The following is a 14,098-nucleotide window of genomic DNA, read 5'->3' as shown; positions in this document are numbered from 1 at the left end:
TAACACTTCAAAAGCAGCCATACTTATTATTTAAGTTAATTAAGTTAATTTGCATCCTGTGAATATAAATGCTCTGCAAGCAGAGCTTCCCAAACTCCGCTCATCACGGCACACCACAGTAATTTTTTCCACATTTACCAATTTTCTCTCCAATTTAAATCAGGTTCCTGCATGCTGCACACACTTGATGATTGATAAACACATGGAATACAATAACAACCGCCATTCGCCACTAAGTGGCGGGTAGGTCACCACGTTGCTTGTGCCAGGCTATTTGCACGTTGAGGCCATGGAATACACATACACACACACAAGATCTGTATCTTCTTTGAATCATCACTGCACATCACCTGGGACATGCTCACCAATCATCGAGCACATGTCAAAGGCTTATATGTCAAGTCTCAAGGATTCCTTGATACCCACAATGTTGAGTGTTTCACGGCCATGCAATGGATTTCAATGTTATTTGTTCGGTTACCTGGAATAATACATTCAGCCCTGTTTATTGCAGTCCAGCAGCAGCTGTTGCTGATGAATCAGGTCTTATGTAAGGCTCAGCACCACCGCTCTTTTCTCTAAAAGTAGACTTGCCCTTGCCTGCTGCGTAACAGTTAAATGTTTCTGTGCACGAATTACTCAGAGAGTCGGCGCTTGAGAGCGAAACGCAGAGCCACCTAAAAGTGATACAAGATCTATTCCCCTCAATGTTTGCCACAGTGGACAACTCGAGTTTGACGGCGTCCTGGCATCAACAACTAGGAGAACGATTAGCTGCTTTCCGCACGGGTTGTAGATGGGACATTAGCGTGGCCGGTGGCATCAGGGGTGTACGAAGATCTGACGGTGCAGCACTTCAGAACAAAAATGACATACTGTAGTGACAATTTTGACCGTGCTGTGATAATGTTCATTTGGGTAAGGGGTTAGCACTTCGCGTTTACTTGCATGAAGAGTTTTCTTTGTTTTTTAAATTTTATTTTGGTTTGTGTTCATATAAAATAATACATTTTCCTCTCTCCACCCAGGTTTTCCAGCGGGGGTTGCACGCATACACGTCAACCCAACTCCTTTGGGTTGACATCAAAGTAGAAGAGGATTGTCTCAGATCAACTGAATCGGAATAAAAATTATACATGAATATGGGTTGGCATGTATGAGAATGCAATGTGTTTAATATCGCACCCACCTACACGCCAGGGAATCTGAGCACTTTACATCTCACATCTCATCTTAAACATTTGCAAGCGCACTCCCAAGTCGCAGCTGTCCCTGTGGGCACAAGATGACTCGGCATCTAGCCTGCAAACAGGCATTAGTCTGGTCGGTAGCGAGAACTAAAATTTCTGAAAGTCGGCACGAATATGGCACAATACCAAGATGAGCAGCTCATTCAGGACTGCACAGCAGGCCATGGAGTCAAAGGTTACTGCAAGGAGAGGAGAGAATGAGATTGACCGTCATGGGCAGGGAGGTGTCTTTGCTTTCAGTCTTTTGCTTCTTCTTGGCTCGAAAGTAGAAGAGGATTTTGTCTCTGATCAACTGAAATGGAAGAAAAAATATATATGAATTTGAATATAATGCAGGGTGAGAACTTAAAGGCATTCATAAATAAAACATGATCATAAAAATATACAAGATATATATTCACGCACCCAGATCTGGTTTGTACGTTTATGATTGACAGTACTTCTTTAAATATGCGTTGCTTTTTACAAAAATGTTCAAGTAGAAATTGTTATCACAGTATTGTTTATATGAACGTTAAAGTCAAAGTTACTGTACATTTAATAATACAGTGGGTTAGGCAAATAAGGCAGAGCCAAGACATTTACAGTGTTTGAACTATAAATGTGAGTCATATATGGCTAATTCTATATTCGACATTTCCAACACATTTCAACAATCCAACATTGTTATTTACAGCATTCTGTGTATCATCAGGGAAAAGTCTTGGCTGCACATGCATGAATGTCTGAGCATTGCTTACCTCATACACGTAATCAAATATCTCCAGGATGGTCAGAATGCTGGCCCCAATAAACAGGCCCATCTGTCCTCCGATGTCCCCTGTTTGTGTAAGAATGCGAGAAGGGTGTGAGATCAGTTATTTTTCTCTCGCTCGGTCACACCTATTTACTCCATCTCCCATAATCTGATACCCTTTATGAACCGACGTCCATTTCCAGGGATTGACTTTTTCAGCTTATGTTAATCTTAATAAAAAAAATAACCCGAGGCAATCTCCAAGGAAACGCTGTCAATCGGTTGGGTTTCACCAAATAGCCGTTTTATTTTTTCACTGGGAGCCATGTGGCGTTGTTATGGGCTGGACCGCTGGCTGCACTGACTGCCAGGCAGTGTCATTATTATAAGACGATGCTGCGATGCGACGGGTAGCTTCTTACTGCACGAAACGGCTGGCCATGTAGCCCACGTATAAATAATACAAATTAAAATAATGACGGCAGAGTAAAGTGAGCAGTGGCAGCGACGGACCCGTAAAGCAAGGCTCACAGCGTCCAGCATGGACACCCGTCATGAGGCATTTGCTCAAAGTAATGGCCTCAATTAAAAAAAAAATGCAGTGTTGCAGTAATTTCCTCCGTTTGGCGCACACTGTTTTGCAGAATATCACCGGCCAATACTATAAACTATAAAGCATGCCACTGATGATGTGGTCAAAACAAATGTAAAAAAAAAATCCGTGGAATGCCACAGGCAGTCTGATGCACTCACAGATCTGTCGATGACGAAAAGTGAAGTCTACAGCGGTCGTGGCTCATTCAACACCGCCCGGGTCATTTTGAGTGGACCACCTCTCAGAAGACATCTCTGGCATTCCCGTGATATTTTTTTCTCCAATTTTCTCCAACCCAGCTTATCTTCCATTCCAAGATTCCCTTAACACTCAACTGACAGACCGCCACCACAGGTGGGTAATTTATTGCCTGCAGTCAGGCGGTCCAGCAGCTTTTATATATATTTTATCCCAAGGTGTTTATCGTCCTGGGAGCAAATGCGCTATTGCCCTACCCCTCACGCCCCGTCCCCCTCCCGTGAGGACTAGCTGAATGTCAAGCCTCTAATCAGATCTCTGGCAGAACAAGCATTGCGAGGTTAATGAGGGTAACACACTTTTATTCTTAGCAGAACATAAGAATATTACAGACAGTAGTTTACAGTCTGAAGTACTTCAAATAATTAGCAATATATTATAAAAGACTGTAAAACAAAACCGTAATTGCCGCATAATTACATAGTAACTGGAGAAGAAAATGACGCATGAATAGTTGTAAACTGCATTGCAAATGCAAAACGCTATTAGAAGCCAATGAATGCAAATGAAACAATCATTTATTTCTCAGTGGGTATGATACAATTGTATATATGTAAAAAAAAAACATAATGAAAGTTGCATGGACTTACAACATCATCTCTGATAAAAAAGAAACACCACGTTAAGAGCTACTGTTTGTTCCGGCGTAAACAAAGGGAGACAATCTGGCACACGCTTTGCTATCTGCTGATTTACTTCCACATTGGTCCAACACGCCGCTAAATACGTTAAAATCGCTTCGTGCAACATACGGCATAAAGGTGTGCCATTAAAGCCATAAAACTCTCTCTTGTTTCAGTTTGCAAAAGCGAGCAGATTAAGTGTTTCTATTCCACTTTCCTCACTGTCAAAATTCTCACCACCGTGGAATTATGCGTATTTTCCTGCGTGTGGAGCTCCAGAGGCGAATAGATGTCATCCCCGGCACACATTGTTTAGGGTGAGGGCTGTGCATAATAATCAAACTGATGCATGTAATGGCCATACCACAGGGAGTGGAGTAAAGTGTGGGAACACTGCCCTGGACTTCCAATCAAGGGGAACAAGTAAGGTAAGGTGGTAACATTTGAGGTACAAGAAGCTGGGACATGCCATGAAAAAGAGAATATCTAAAAATTACCAGGATATACATGTAAATGCATTTTTTTAGTGGTATACTGTTACACAATTGACAACAAAAAAATAATCAAGGCTTAATGGTCCTGGGGAAAAAACTTGAAGCTACCTCAAAAAGAAGACGATCCTGGGAAAACCAGGACAGGTTAGGTGTATGACGGTGAGCAATATGCGTGTATGATGGTGAGAAATATAAGTGCATTAAGGTGCTTAAACACTGACCGAGCAGTCCAGCCACCTCATAAGCCTTTTTCTGCTCAATCGTCTCATAGTTCAAGGCTTCGAAGAAGATATCCAGCACCAACACATTTTCCCTATGAAAAGGAGAATACATTTCAGATGTCATGCATCCCGTTGTGACAATGGCAGCCTCTCGTCTTGCTGAAAATGTCAAAAACACGGGAACGTTTATGTGATGTTCTGGTGAGATTGGGGGTACACCAATATCAAAACAAAGTTTCAGATAAATCCCACGAATTCACAGTCGTGGGCACAGACTGCGTGTGTTTGTAGATATGAGCCAAAAGCTATCAGTTACATCGCGATCGGGACAGAAAGCACACGCACGCGATGTACGCCTCTGTCTTGTTGTACTTCTTGGCCAGGTATTTGGCCGAGGCCTTGCTTGGAATCTTGACCATGGAGAGTTCCTTCCCGTAGCGTGTCATGTTGCATGGCGTCTCGCACAAACAGAAGTCATTGTCCCTCTTCACCAAGACGTCTGCAACAGACAAGGGGATGTGGTTCACTCTGGTCGTCTGGCACAGCTGCAGCTGCAATGTGGTCCTCAAGGAAAAAAAATATTAGCAGAACCACTCCACTCTGTGTGTCCACATATCGGTACAAATATGTTTAAGCGCATCAGTCCATTGGCTTTCAAGAACAGAATTTATTTAAGCAAACAAATTCTGGACCGATTTCCACATTTTTTGTTTCATCAGCAGTAATCAGGTTTGTTAAACAAATGCTGCTTTAGCATACAGTGAGAGAAAAAAGTATTTGATCCCCTGCTTCTTTTGTACGTTTGCCCACTGACAAAGAAATGATCAGTCTATAATTTTAATGGTAGGTTTATTTGAACAGTGAGAGACAGAACAACAACAAAAAAAAACAGAAAAACACATGTCAAAAATGTTATATATTGATTTGCATTTTTATGAGGGAAATAAGTATTTGACCCCCTCTCAATCAGAAAGATTTCTGGCTCCCCGGTGTTTTTTATACAGGTAACGAGCTGAGATTAGGAGCACACTCATAAAGGGAGTGCTCCTAATCTCAGTTTGTTACCTGTATAAAATACACCTGTCCACAGAAGCAATCAATCAATCAGATTCCAAACTCTCCACCAAGGCCAAGACCAAAGCGCTCTCCAAGGATGTCAGGGACAAGATTGTAGACCTACACAAGGGTGGAATGGGCTACAAGACCATTGCCAAGCAGCTTGGTGAGAAGGTGACAACAGTTGGTGCGATTATTCGCAAATAGAAGAAACACAAATGAACTGTCAATCTCCCTCGGCCTGGGGCTCCATGCAAGATCTCACCTCGTGGAGTTGCAATGATCATGAGAACGGTGAGGAATCAGCCCAGAACTACACGGGAGGATCTTGTCAATGATCTCAAGGCAGCTGGGACCATAGTCACCAAGAAAACAATTGGTAACACACTACGCCGTGAAGGACTGAAATCCTGCAGTGCCCGCAAGGTCCCCCTGCTCAAGAAAGCACATATACATGCCCGTCTGAAGTTTGCCAATGAACATCTGAATGATTCAGAGGATAACTGGGTGAAAGTGTTGTGGTCAGATGAGAACAAAATGGAGCTCTTTGGCATCAACTCAACTCGCCGTGTTTGGATGAGGAAGAATGCTGCCTATGACTCCAAGAACACCATCCCCACCGTGGAGGGAGCTAAAGGTTCGAGTTGCCAAACGTCAACCTCATTTTTCGATTTAAAGCTTTCGTGACTGCAATGATTCTTTCGGTAAAGTCACGTAGAATGAGAATAAAATAATAAATTGATAAAATAAAATAACACAATAATATTCTCACTTCTTTGGTTCTTTCGGTAAAGTCACGTAGAATGAGAATAAAATAATAAATTGATAAAATAACACAAAAATATTCTCAATTTATTATTTTATTCTCATTCTACGTCAACCTCATGTTTTGCAGAGGGATCAAATACTTATTTCCCTCATTAAAATGCAAATCAATTTATAACATTTTTGACATGCGTTTTTCTGGATTTTGTTGTTGTTATTCTGTCTCTCACTGTTCAAATAAACCTACCATTAAAATGATAGACTGATCATTTCTTTGTCAGTGGGCAAACGTACAAAATCAGCAGGGGATCAAATACTTTTTTCCCTCACTGTATGTTATGGGCAAGGACACAATATAAACTATATATAATCTATGAAACCCATTCAACGTACAAGCAATATCGTACACAAACTCATTATAAGCTGTCACGGATCATTACATGTACTCAAGATTGTTTTGACAAAACTTTATTTTTTAAAATATATTTTCTGTGAAGTGGCTGGGTGGCTTAGAGGTCATTGCACTGAGCCAGCTGAGATTCTGGGTTCAAATCTGGACAAATATCTGTGATTAAACCAGGTTCTTATATGAAGAAGATATAAGAAGATCACCAATGACTGCAGTAAAAACCCTTCATGTTAAATTTGGTATTTTGTTTGATGCGGATAAACCATAGCTTAGACAATGAAAAAAATATTAGGTTGAATTATGCGTGTTGAACATTTCTCTGTCAAAGAGAAAATTGGAAAGTATGCCCCATAGTGTGCATATAAAAAGGTCACTTGAAGAAATATCAGAAGTATTTTTTGTGGTATATCCTCAGTGGGCCTTTTTATTACTTGCAGGGTGATGCATTACTCTGGAAGTGCTCCGAAAGGGCACTTCATCTCATGACATGATCCCGATGAGAACAGTTCGAATAAAAATGTGAAGAAAAACACGGTCCCACAAAGTAAAAAAAAACTGAGAAAAACCTTTATCCACAAAAGCCAATATAAGACATGTGAGTGTTACATGGGAGCATGTGTTCATCATTAGGTGGCACAAGGTGCCTGTGTTGTACGTACCTAGTACAGGGCGGGCACATTCCGTGTACTGCTCCGGGGTACAGTAGGGGGCATCTCCTGCAGCAAAGATAAGAGTGGAGAGGTCAGGGAGGTTCTTTGTGTTTACAGCGGCTGCTGGTGTCCCTCTGCCTGTCACCGACACACAGGGCACACGACCTCATTGCTTGTTGAGATGAGATGGAGATGTTGTCCTCCTCGGTGGCTTTCTCCCTCCACCACTGCACGTGGCAGTCACAAATACAGGACTATGCGGACGCGCACCGACGTACTGAGTCTTTCTGTAAAAATTAGATCGCTACAAGGGTTGTTAGTGATCAGTATTCATATACACATACAGAAAAAAACCACCAGTCTGTCCCATAAATGTGATTCGCCAGTTCTATTCTTCGTATGGAAATATGTTGAGGAGCTAAATGCAAATGTCCAGGTCTCGTAGCCCAGTGAGTTTGGGTAGTTTTGCTGTTCTTCCGTTGAAGGAATACAGACTACAGATTGGTTTACTCTGTGGTCCATAGTTTGGGTTGCTTGGCCACAATCGCACTGCAGCTTGTTTCAAATGTTCCATTTATGAAGGAAATGTGCACATGGGCCTGTTGATGTTCTGATGCGGTTGATGGTTACACCGATGTCTTTAAGGAGGAGCCTTAAAGCCAAGATGTGCCGATGTTTAGGTGCCCGAATTAGGTGTTTATTCTGGATGTCTGCATTGTTCCACTGTTTTTCCCAGCGTTCTTCCACATCTGGGTGAGATTCTAGAATGGTGACAACAATGCAAATTCCAGTAGGGAAATCGTGACTTGGGTCAATGGCAATGTACATTGTTGAGGTGTTGGTTGATGGGAATGTTGTAACTGACAAATAAACATATAAACTCCCTTGCAGTGTTTGCATGTCTGCGGATATTTGGTAGTCGAATGTTCGCCAAAACAGGGGACCAGGAGATTGGTGTCGGTTTTACTGTTCCCCTTGTGATTGGCCAGTGAGGTTACTGAAGTCTCCCATGCAAGAGATTAAAAAGTCTGAAATGGGTTGTCATCTGGTTAAATACGGAATAACTATAGCTTGTTCAGTGTTGGCATGCATGGTCACATTTTTTTATATCGTTGCTGGATTCAACTGCTGTATGCAAATCGTTTGTAATATCTAGCTTCCGATACAAAATTTGTTTGAAATTCAATCCATCGGTTTTTTTTAGGTCAAGATGAACATTACAACTCACAACTATAGATTACATTTAACATTTGCTGCATTTTGTCGGTCTGAGTTCAGTAAATTAAATTGCCTTGTATAAAAGAAGCAACAAAAGGAAATTTCGACAACAAACTACATAATTAAATTGCCTGTTTTGACTGCCAAATGTCTTGAGGCTGAGAAGACGATTGAATATAAATGATTAATTCAACATCTGAGTCTTCACGAAACAGCAACCATTGCCATATCTAAACTCCAGCCAGTTTGAAGCCCTTGTACTAATGCAGAGTTTTGCGAATTAAATCAGCAGACGTCTTAAAAGTACCACGTTGTTCACACAAAGCACGCGTGGTGATGTGGACTACCCTGGATTACAAGATTATAATTCAGACATTAGCACGTGCTCCGCAATTAAAATTCACACTTAAACGCCAGCAGTTTAACGGTTAAATTTTTTTCTTCCTCTCTCTATATATATAAAACAAGCAAACGCTCGCGATGCGTGAATGTTAATGGCCTTTTGGAGTTGCGAATGTGCTGGAGAATTCTGCAAACAGTGCGGTGCATGCCAGTCGCATGCCATCAATAATGTTGAATTTCACGAGCGCCCGAGGTCCGACGCCAATTTGCGTAATCCGCCGAGCTGACGACAACGGAATCGGCTGCATTACACTCGATACGATTAACATAGCTCTGTGCGCAATCACCCAGGCATTTAATTTCAAAATATGCTACGGGATTGAATGTACGCCAAACACATGCAGCGCAGCCTTGCAGCGCTGAGATTAGAGTTTTACAAATTAAGTTACCAATTAGATCACAATCACTGTGCGCATGTTTGCATGAGAGATCATTTTCTTGGTATTTTCTTCTCTTATCTGTGCTGTCTGGATATGAAACATTCTTGATTTTGTTTACCCCTGTGGAAATCAGATATTATTCGTTTTAGCATATTATGATGTTATCTTCGAAGCTCTGTCAAAGCATTGCTCAGTATTGACATACAATAATATGACATTTATAATGTATAATCTACAGATAATGTCACAGTACTGTGCCATTCACATTTAATTTTGTTACCACATCCTCGTTATACCGACTTTAATCACATAGGAATGTCTGTCCTTAACGCTCGTGACGTGACTCCACATCGACCAGCCCCCTCATTAATATTCATGAGCTGGTGACGTCCTCCAAATGGACACCCCTCCACCCCTCATTAATAATCATGAGTGGGTGACGTCACTCAATATGGAGTACTCCCCCCCTCACTATTAATCATGTGCAAGTGACGTCACTCCACATCGACCTGCCCTCTCATTAATATTCATGAGCTGGTGACGTCCTCCAAATGGATACCCCTCCACCCCTCATTAATAACCATCGAGCGGGTGACGTCACTCAATATGGAGTACTCCCTCCCACCTCACTAATAATCATGTGCAAGTGACGTCACTCCACATCGAACAGCCCCCTTCATTAATAATCATGAGCAGGTGACGTCACTCCAAATGGACACCCCCCCCCCCCCATTATTATTACCTACTACAATGAGCCAAGAATGTCTGTGCGCAGCGCTCGTGACGTCAATCCACGTCGACCAGCCCCCCTCATTAATAATCATGAAGAACAGGTTACGTCCTCCACATAGACCCCCCCCTCATTAAAAATCATGAGCATGTGACGTCACTCCACATGGAGCACCCTCCCCCCTCATTAATAATCATGAGCAGGTGACGTAACTCCACATCGAACAGCCCCCCTCATTAATAATCATGAACAGGTAACGTCCTCCAAATGTGACACCCCCCCCTATTCATAATAATTAGCGGGTGACGTCACTCCACATGGGGAGGGGGCGAGGCGCCTCCTCCCCCCTCCTCGGCGTCAACTTACAACCCTCACTACAAAGGCAGAACCCCCACGTCACGTGATCTCCGTAACGCTGTTGAGACATCAAAGTAAAGAGGACGTCGTGATGAACAAGGGATTATAACCTTAAAATGAAATAGGTCTGTGTCACCGCGCCCTTACAAATTGCACACGAGTTGATGCAATGAATATCACGTCGTGGTTTGCTTTTCGCTTGCAAGTTTTAGACTTACTGCAATACACCCGTCCTTGGACGGGCAAAAGGCTAGTTAACTAGATTTAAAGTTGACCTAATTGTGCACAGGATGAGATCGGCTTTGGTAGGTGTAAATTTCTGGTTTTAAAATAAAATATATGGAGAAAGCATTTATTTAACATGTTTTATTCTACAATATTTTTTTTTGTACAGGCCTTCGGCAACCCACTGCCAGTCGGGTGTGGGGTAGCATGACCATATCTCAATGCCCTGGTCAGTGTCAGTTGGTGGAGAGGGGTCAATGATGAAACTAAAACTAAACTCTTTTTTATTTTACGAGGTAAGACCCACTGAGCTGTGTAGCTCTCTGTCAGAAGAGACCTGGCTATTGTAAATGATAGCTCAACGAAGTGATTTCTCACGTAGAAATTTATAGCAGCTTAATACTCAAAACACACGTTTCCAAAATGTGGAGGAAAAAAACCCAAGACCGTAAGAAAAAAATCACGCGACTGTAGGGAGAGAGAACATGGAAACTCCAAATATACAGGGATCGAATCCACGACCTCCTGTACACCAGGCAAGGTAGTTAACATCTCGCCACCATGGCGCCCAGTACAAGTTCAGGTCCCACTCTCCACGACTAGTAGGTTCATCGAGCAGTCTACACTTTGCCACTATTCCCACTCAAATAATTATATCAGTTGTTTGTTTTTACCAGGAATAGCTCAATGGGTCTCAAGACTTTCTTAAGGAGGGTCCTGTACTGTGATGTTTAACCAAATTGCATTGATGAGAATTTGAAATGTAGGATGAAACTGGGTTTATGCGGAGAAAACCAATGCCCATGAGAAGGCTAACACTCCACACAGATATCTCACACATTCATTGCTCTGCTGCCATGTCTTGGCTACCTCGCAGCCTAAGCCTACAACGCCTACTATTCCCATGCAGTCTCCCATACCAGACTGAATAGCCGAAACTCTGCTTAGTTGCTGAGATCTAACGAGATCAGGCACATTCATCACGGTGATTTGTTCATAGGTACACACCAGGTGTGGAAGTGAATCCAGGTTGCAATACAATACAACAAAATCTTTCACCTTCAATTAATCGATTGTCCACATCTAACACTGACACAAATACAATGTGTCACGCTGCGCATTTGTCTCCTGCAATCGGCACTGAAGCGTGGGATACGTCCACTTTGTGGGTTCACGTGTGCCTCGTTCACTTATTTAATGCTACAACTAGGGCCAGATCTTTTAACGGCCGAAGCTTTGCGCGTCAAAAATTCAATTCACATAAATAAAATATAAATACACTGTACTATAAAATTCACTTAACTTTTAAGGCAGTTTTAGATTTTTTTGTAAATGTTAAATGTAAACCTGAGAAAACGCTAGCATTGGACAAAGCAAGGCACAGCTCATCAGGTGGACATGTGCGGTGGTGGCATTAGGCATCAGAAATCTAAGCAAGAGCTTGGGGTTGCAAGAACCTCAAAGGGCTCCTGTTTCATAAAAAAAAACACAAGTGTACCAAAAAGTACGCTTGCTTTGAGATCCTAGTAAAATAAAAGCTCATCATTATAATAACACCTCTGATTAGCACAGTAGGCTATGTTGCGGTGCGAAAGAAGTTCAACATACATATACCATGCATACATAACACTATTAAAAGTAAATTTGGATATAAAGCTTTCGTGACTGCAGTGATTCATATTCTTGGTTCTTTCGGTAAAGTCACATGTATGGGTTTTCTCCGGGAGCTCCGGTTTCCTCCCCATGTAAATACTCCTCAATGGGCCGATAACACCTTCATATATATAGAGCTTGGGACATTGTTGGCCGCCGGCTCATCGTGTGACTTTTTTCTTACTTGTCTGTGGTTTCTCCCCTCGCCTCCGAGTCGTTCTCTCTCTCTACAAGAGTGAATGAATACTGTATGCATCAGAAGTAGAAATTATGATATTATAATGAAAGAAGGTCAGCTCCCTCTTCAGGCAGTCCTCGCTGGACCACAGCGAACTGCTCGGTATTTATGGCAAGTGAAAATGACCAGCATTACGTTTAAGAGATGTCTCCCTTGTCAATTAAATTGCGTCTTCCATTTTACACTCTTTACTACTTTTACTTTTGTTTGTTTTCGTAAAGCTTATTTTATTTTCATTATTGTTAGAATTTATATAGTTTATCGATTGGCGAAGCACCTTTGTAATGTTTTACAGCTCGCTTTATGAGACTGCTCAGTGAAGCTATTAAATTATTTATTTGCAAACTTCACTTCTCCAATCGGCAGAAACACACCGTAGCTGTAACTCAACAGAAAAAAGGGATTATGTTGGTGTCCACAGAGGAAAATTGTGATCAATATAAGCCATTTCCTTCCCTCTATCGTTTTTCTTACATTTTGTCCTATAAATAAAATCTGATTAATCTCGTAACTCATCGTCTTCTTTGATGACTTATTTCACACCTCATTCCAGTTATATAAACTTCTGTTATGAAAGGTGTTTTCTCATAAAACTACTGCTCATCTTTGACAGAAATGAGTTGCTCTGGGGATCAGTCACAGCCTGTCGTAGCAGCTTGTGGTCCCATAATGTTGAGGGTCAGCGAGCTTTTCCTCACATGCTGATGGCAAAGGTGCAGCCCTGAAATATCTTGCCCATGATACTACTGGTGGAAGGGCCTCCACGAGAAGGAATTTTGGCCTATTCTTCCACGCTGGACAGATGCTTTGAAAGAGGTTGGAGTTCCTACATTTTATCCCAACACACACACACTAATTACCGATGGAATAACTGTGGTGTACACATTTGTACTAGTGGGTGGATGGAGGCAGGGGGATTTAATAAATTAGCCCATTTTTTCAACAGCCACGCCAGAAGATCATACTAGCAATCGCTAGATTGAAAGTCCAGTGGACTAACCATTACTGTATACCAGGGCAACATTTTTGGTAGTCATTATAAATTGCCTGCATTCTTCAAGCATAGCGACGTCAGGCTTAATCAACACAATTTAAACTTCGTTTTTTTTCGTTTAATGACTTATAGGCGAACGCGCCAGAGCTTTGTATACTTTGCTGGAATGCTTTTTTTGCAATGGAATTATTTTTTCTGCTCCATCGAGATAATACATAATTGCCTTCGCAAATGTGAATGTGCACAAATCGGGTCGGGCATTTATCATGGGAGTTGTGGTGCAACTGTTGAACTTTTCTGTGAAGAAATTAAAGGTTTTGAGGTCAAATGTTTGAAAGTGAAAGGTTCACCAGGCTCAAGAGCTGGGCACACAGATCGAACGATCAATGTGGTTTCACCACTTCCAAGAATTTCGGACCTGCTTCCTGACTTCAGCATTCATCTCCACTGGGATTATTGGCCCCATAGTGGAAATTCTACATTCCTTTGATAGTGGCTAGTCGTTCAATCAGCCAATAACCGGTTACTTTCCATCCCAAACAGTGATGATAATCTTATGGAGGGAGAATACATTTTCCACATACCTATTACGTACACGAGTGGCAACAATTACGAGTGTTCTGTTGGTGATACCTGCAATGTACATTTCCATGACCGTGAAAAGTGATGAATGCATAATTATACCGGATGTCCTTAGAATTTCATTGTTTCTTTGTGTTCGGGTGCTCTCAGATGTGAAAATTAAGTAAATGACCTTGATGGTTATCACCATTCAAACTTAAAAGTATTTCAGATTAAATTCTGTGGACAATAAGCTAAAGAGATGAGCACAGCCAGAATAGAG

General features: G+C 41.7%; 1 protein-coding gene across 6 annotated transcripts in view; it reads right to left on the bottom strand.

Annotated features, from left to right (window-relative positions):
- The window catches only part of LOC116940995 (acid-sensing ion channel 1-like), a 215,036-nt gene that overhangs the window by 7,822 nt on the left and 193,116 nt on the right, over window positions 1–14,098 (bottom strand). For all 6 annotated transcript variants that reach the window (XM_032951511.2, XM_032951510.2, XM_032951508.2 and 3 more), the window contains 5 exons: window positions 7,067–7,123; window positions 4,523–4,676; window positions 4,178–4,269; window positions 1,991–2,070; window positions 1,459–1,542 (listed from right to left, as the gene is read on the bottom strand). In XM_032951511.2, coding sequence (XP_032807402.1) covers window positions 1,459–1,542; window positions 1,991–2,070; window positions 4,178–4,269; window positions 4,523–4,676; window positions 7,067–7,123 — 467 coding nt within the window. The remainder of the gene's footprint in view (window positions 1–1,458; window positions 1,543–1,990; window positions 2,071–4,177; window positions 4,270–4,522; window positions 4,677–7,066; window positions 7,124–14,098) is intronic.

The sequence above is a fragment of the Petromyzon marinus genome, chromosome 10 (assembly GCF_048934315.1).
Source record: "Petromyzon marinus isolate PM22_M1 ecotype Great Lakes invasive population chromosome 10, UKy_Petmar_22M1.pri1.0, whole genome shotgun sequence".
NCBI classification, from domain to species: Eukaryota; Metazoa; Chordata; class Hyperoartia; order Petromyzontiformes; family Petromyzontidae; genus Petromyzon; species Petromyzon marinus.
The sequence above is the reverse complement of the archived record's forward strand: the minus strand, read 5'-3'. Positions and strand labels throughout refer to the sequence as shown.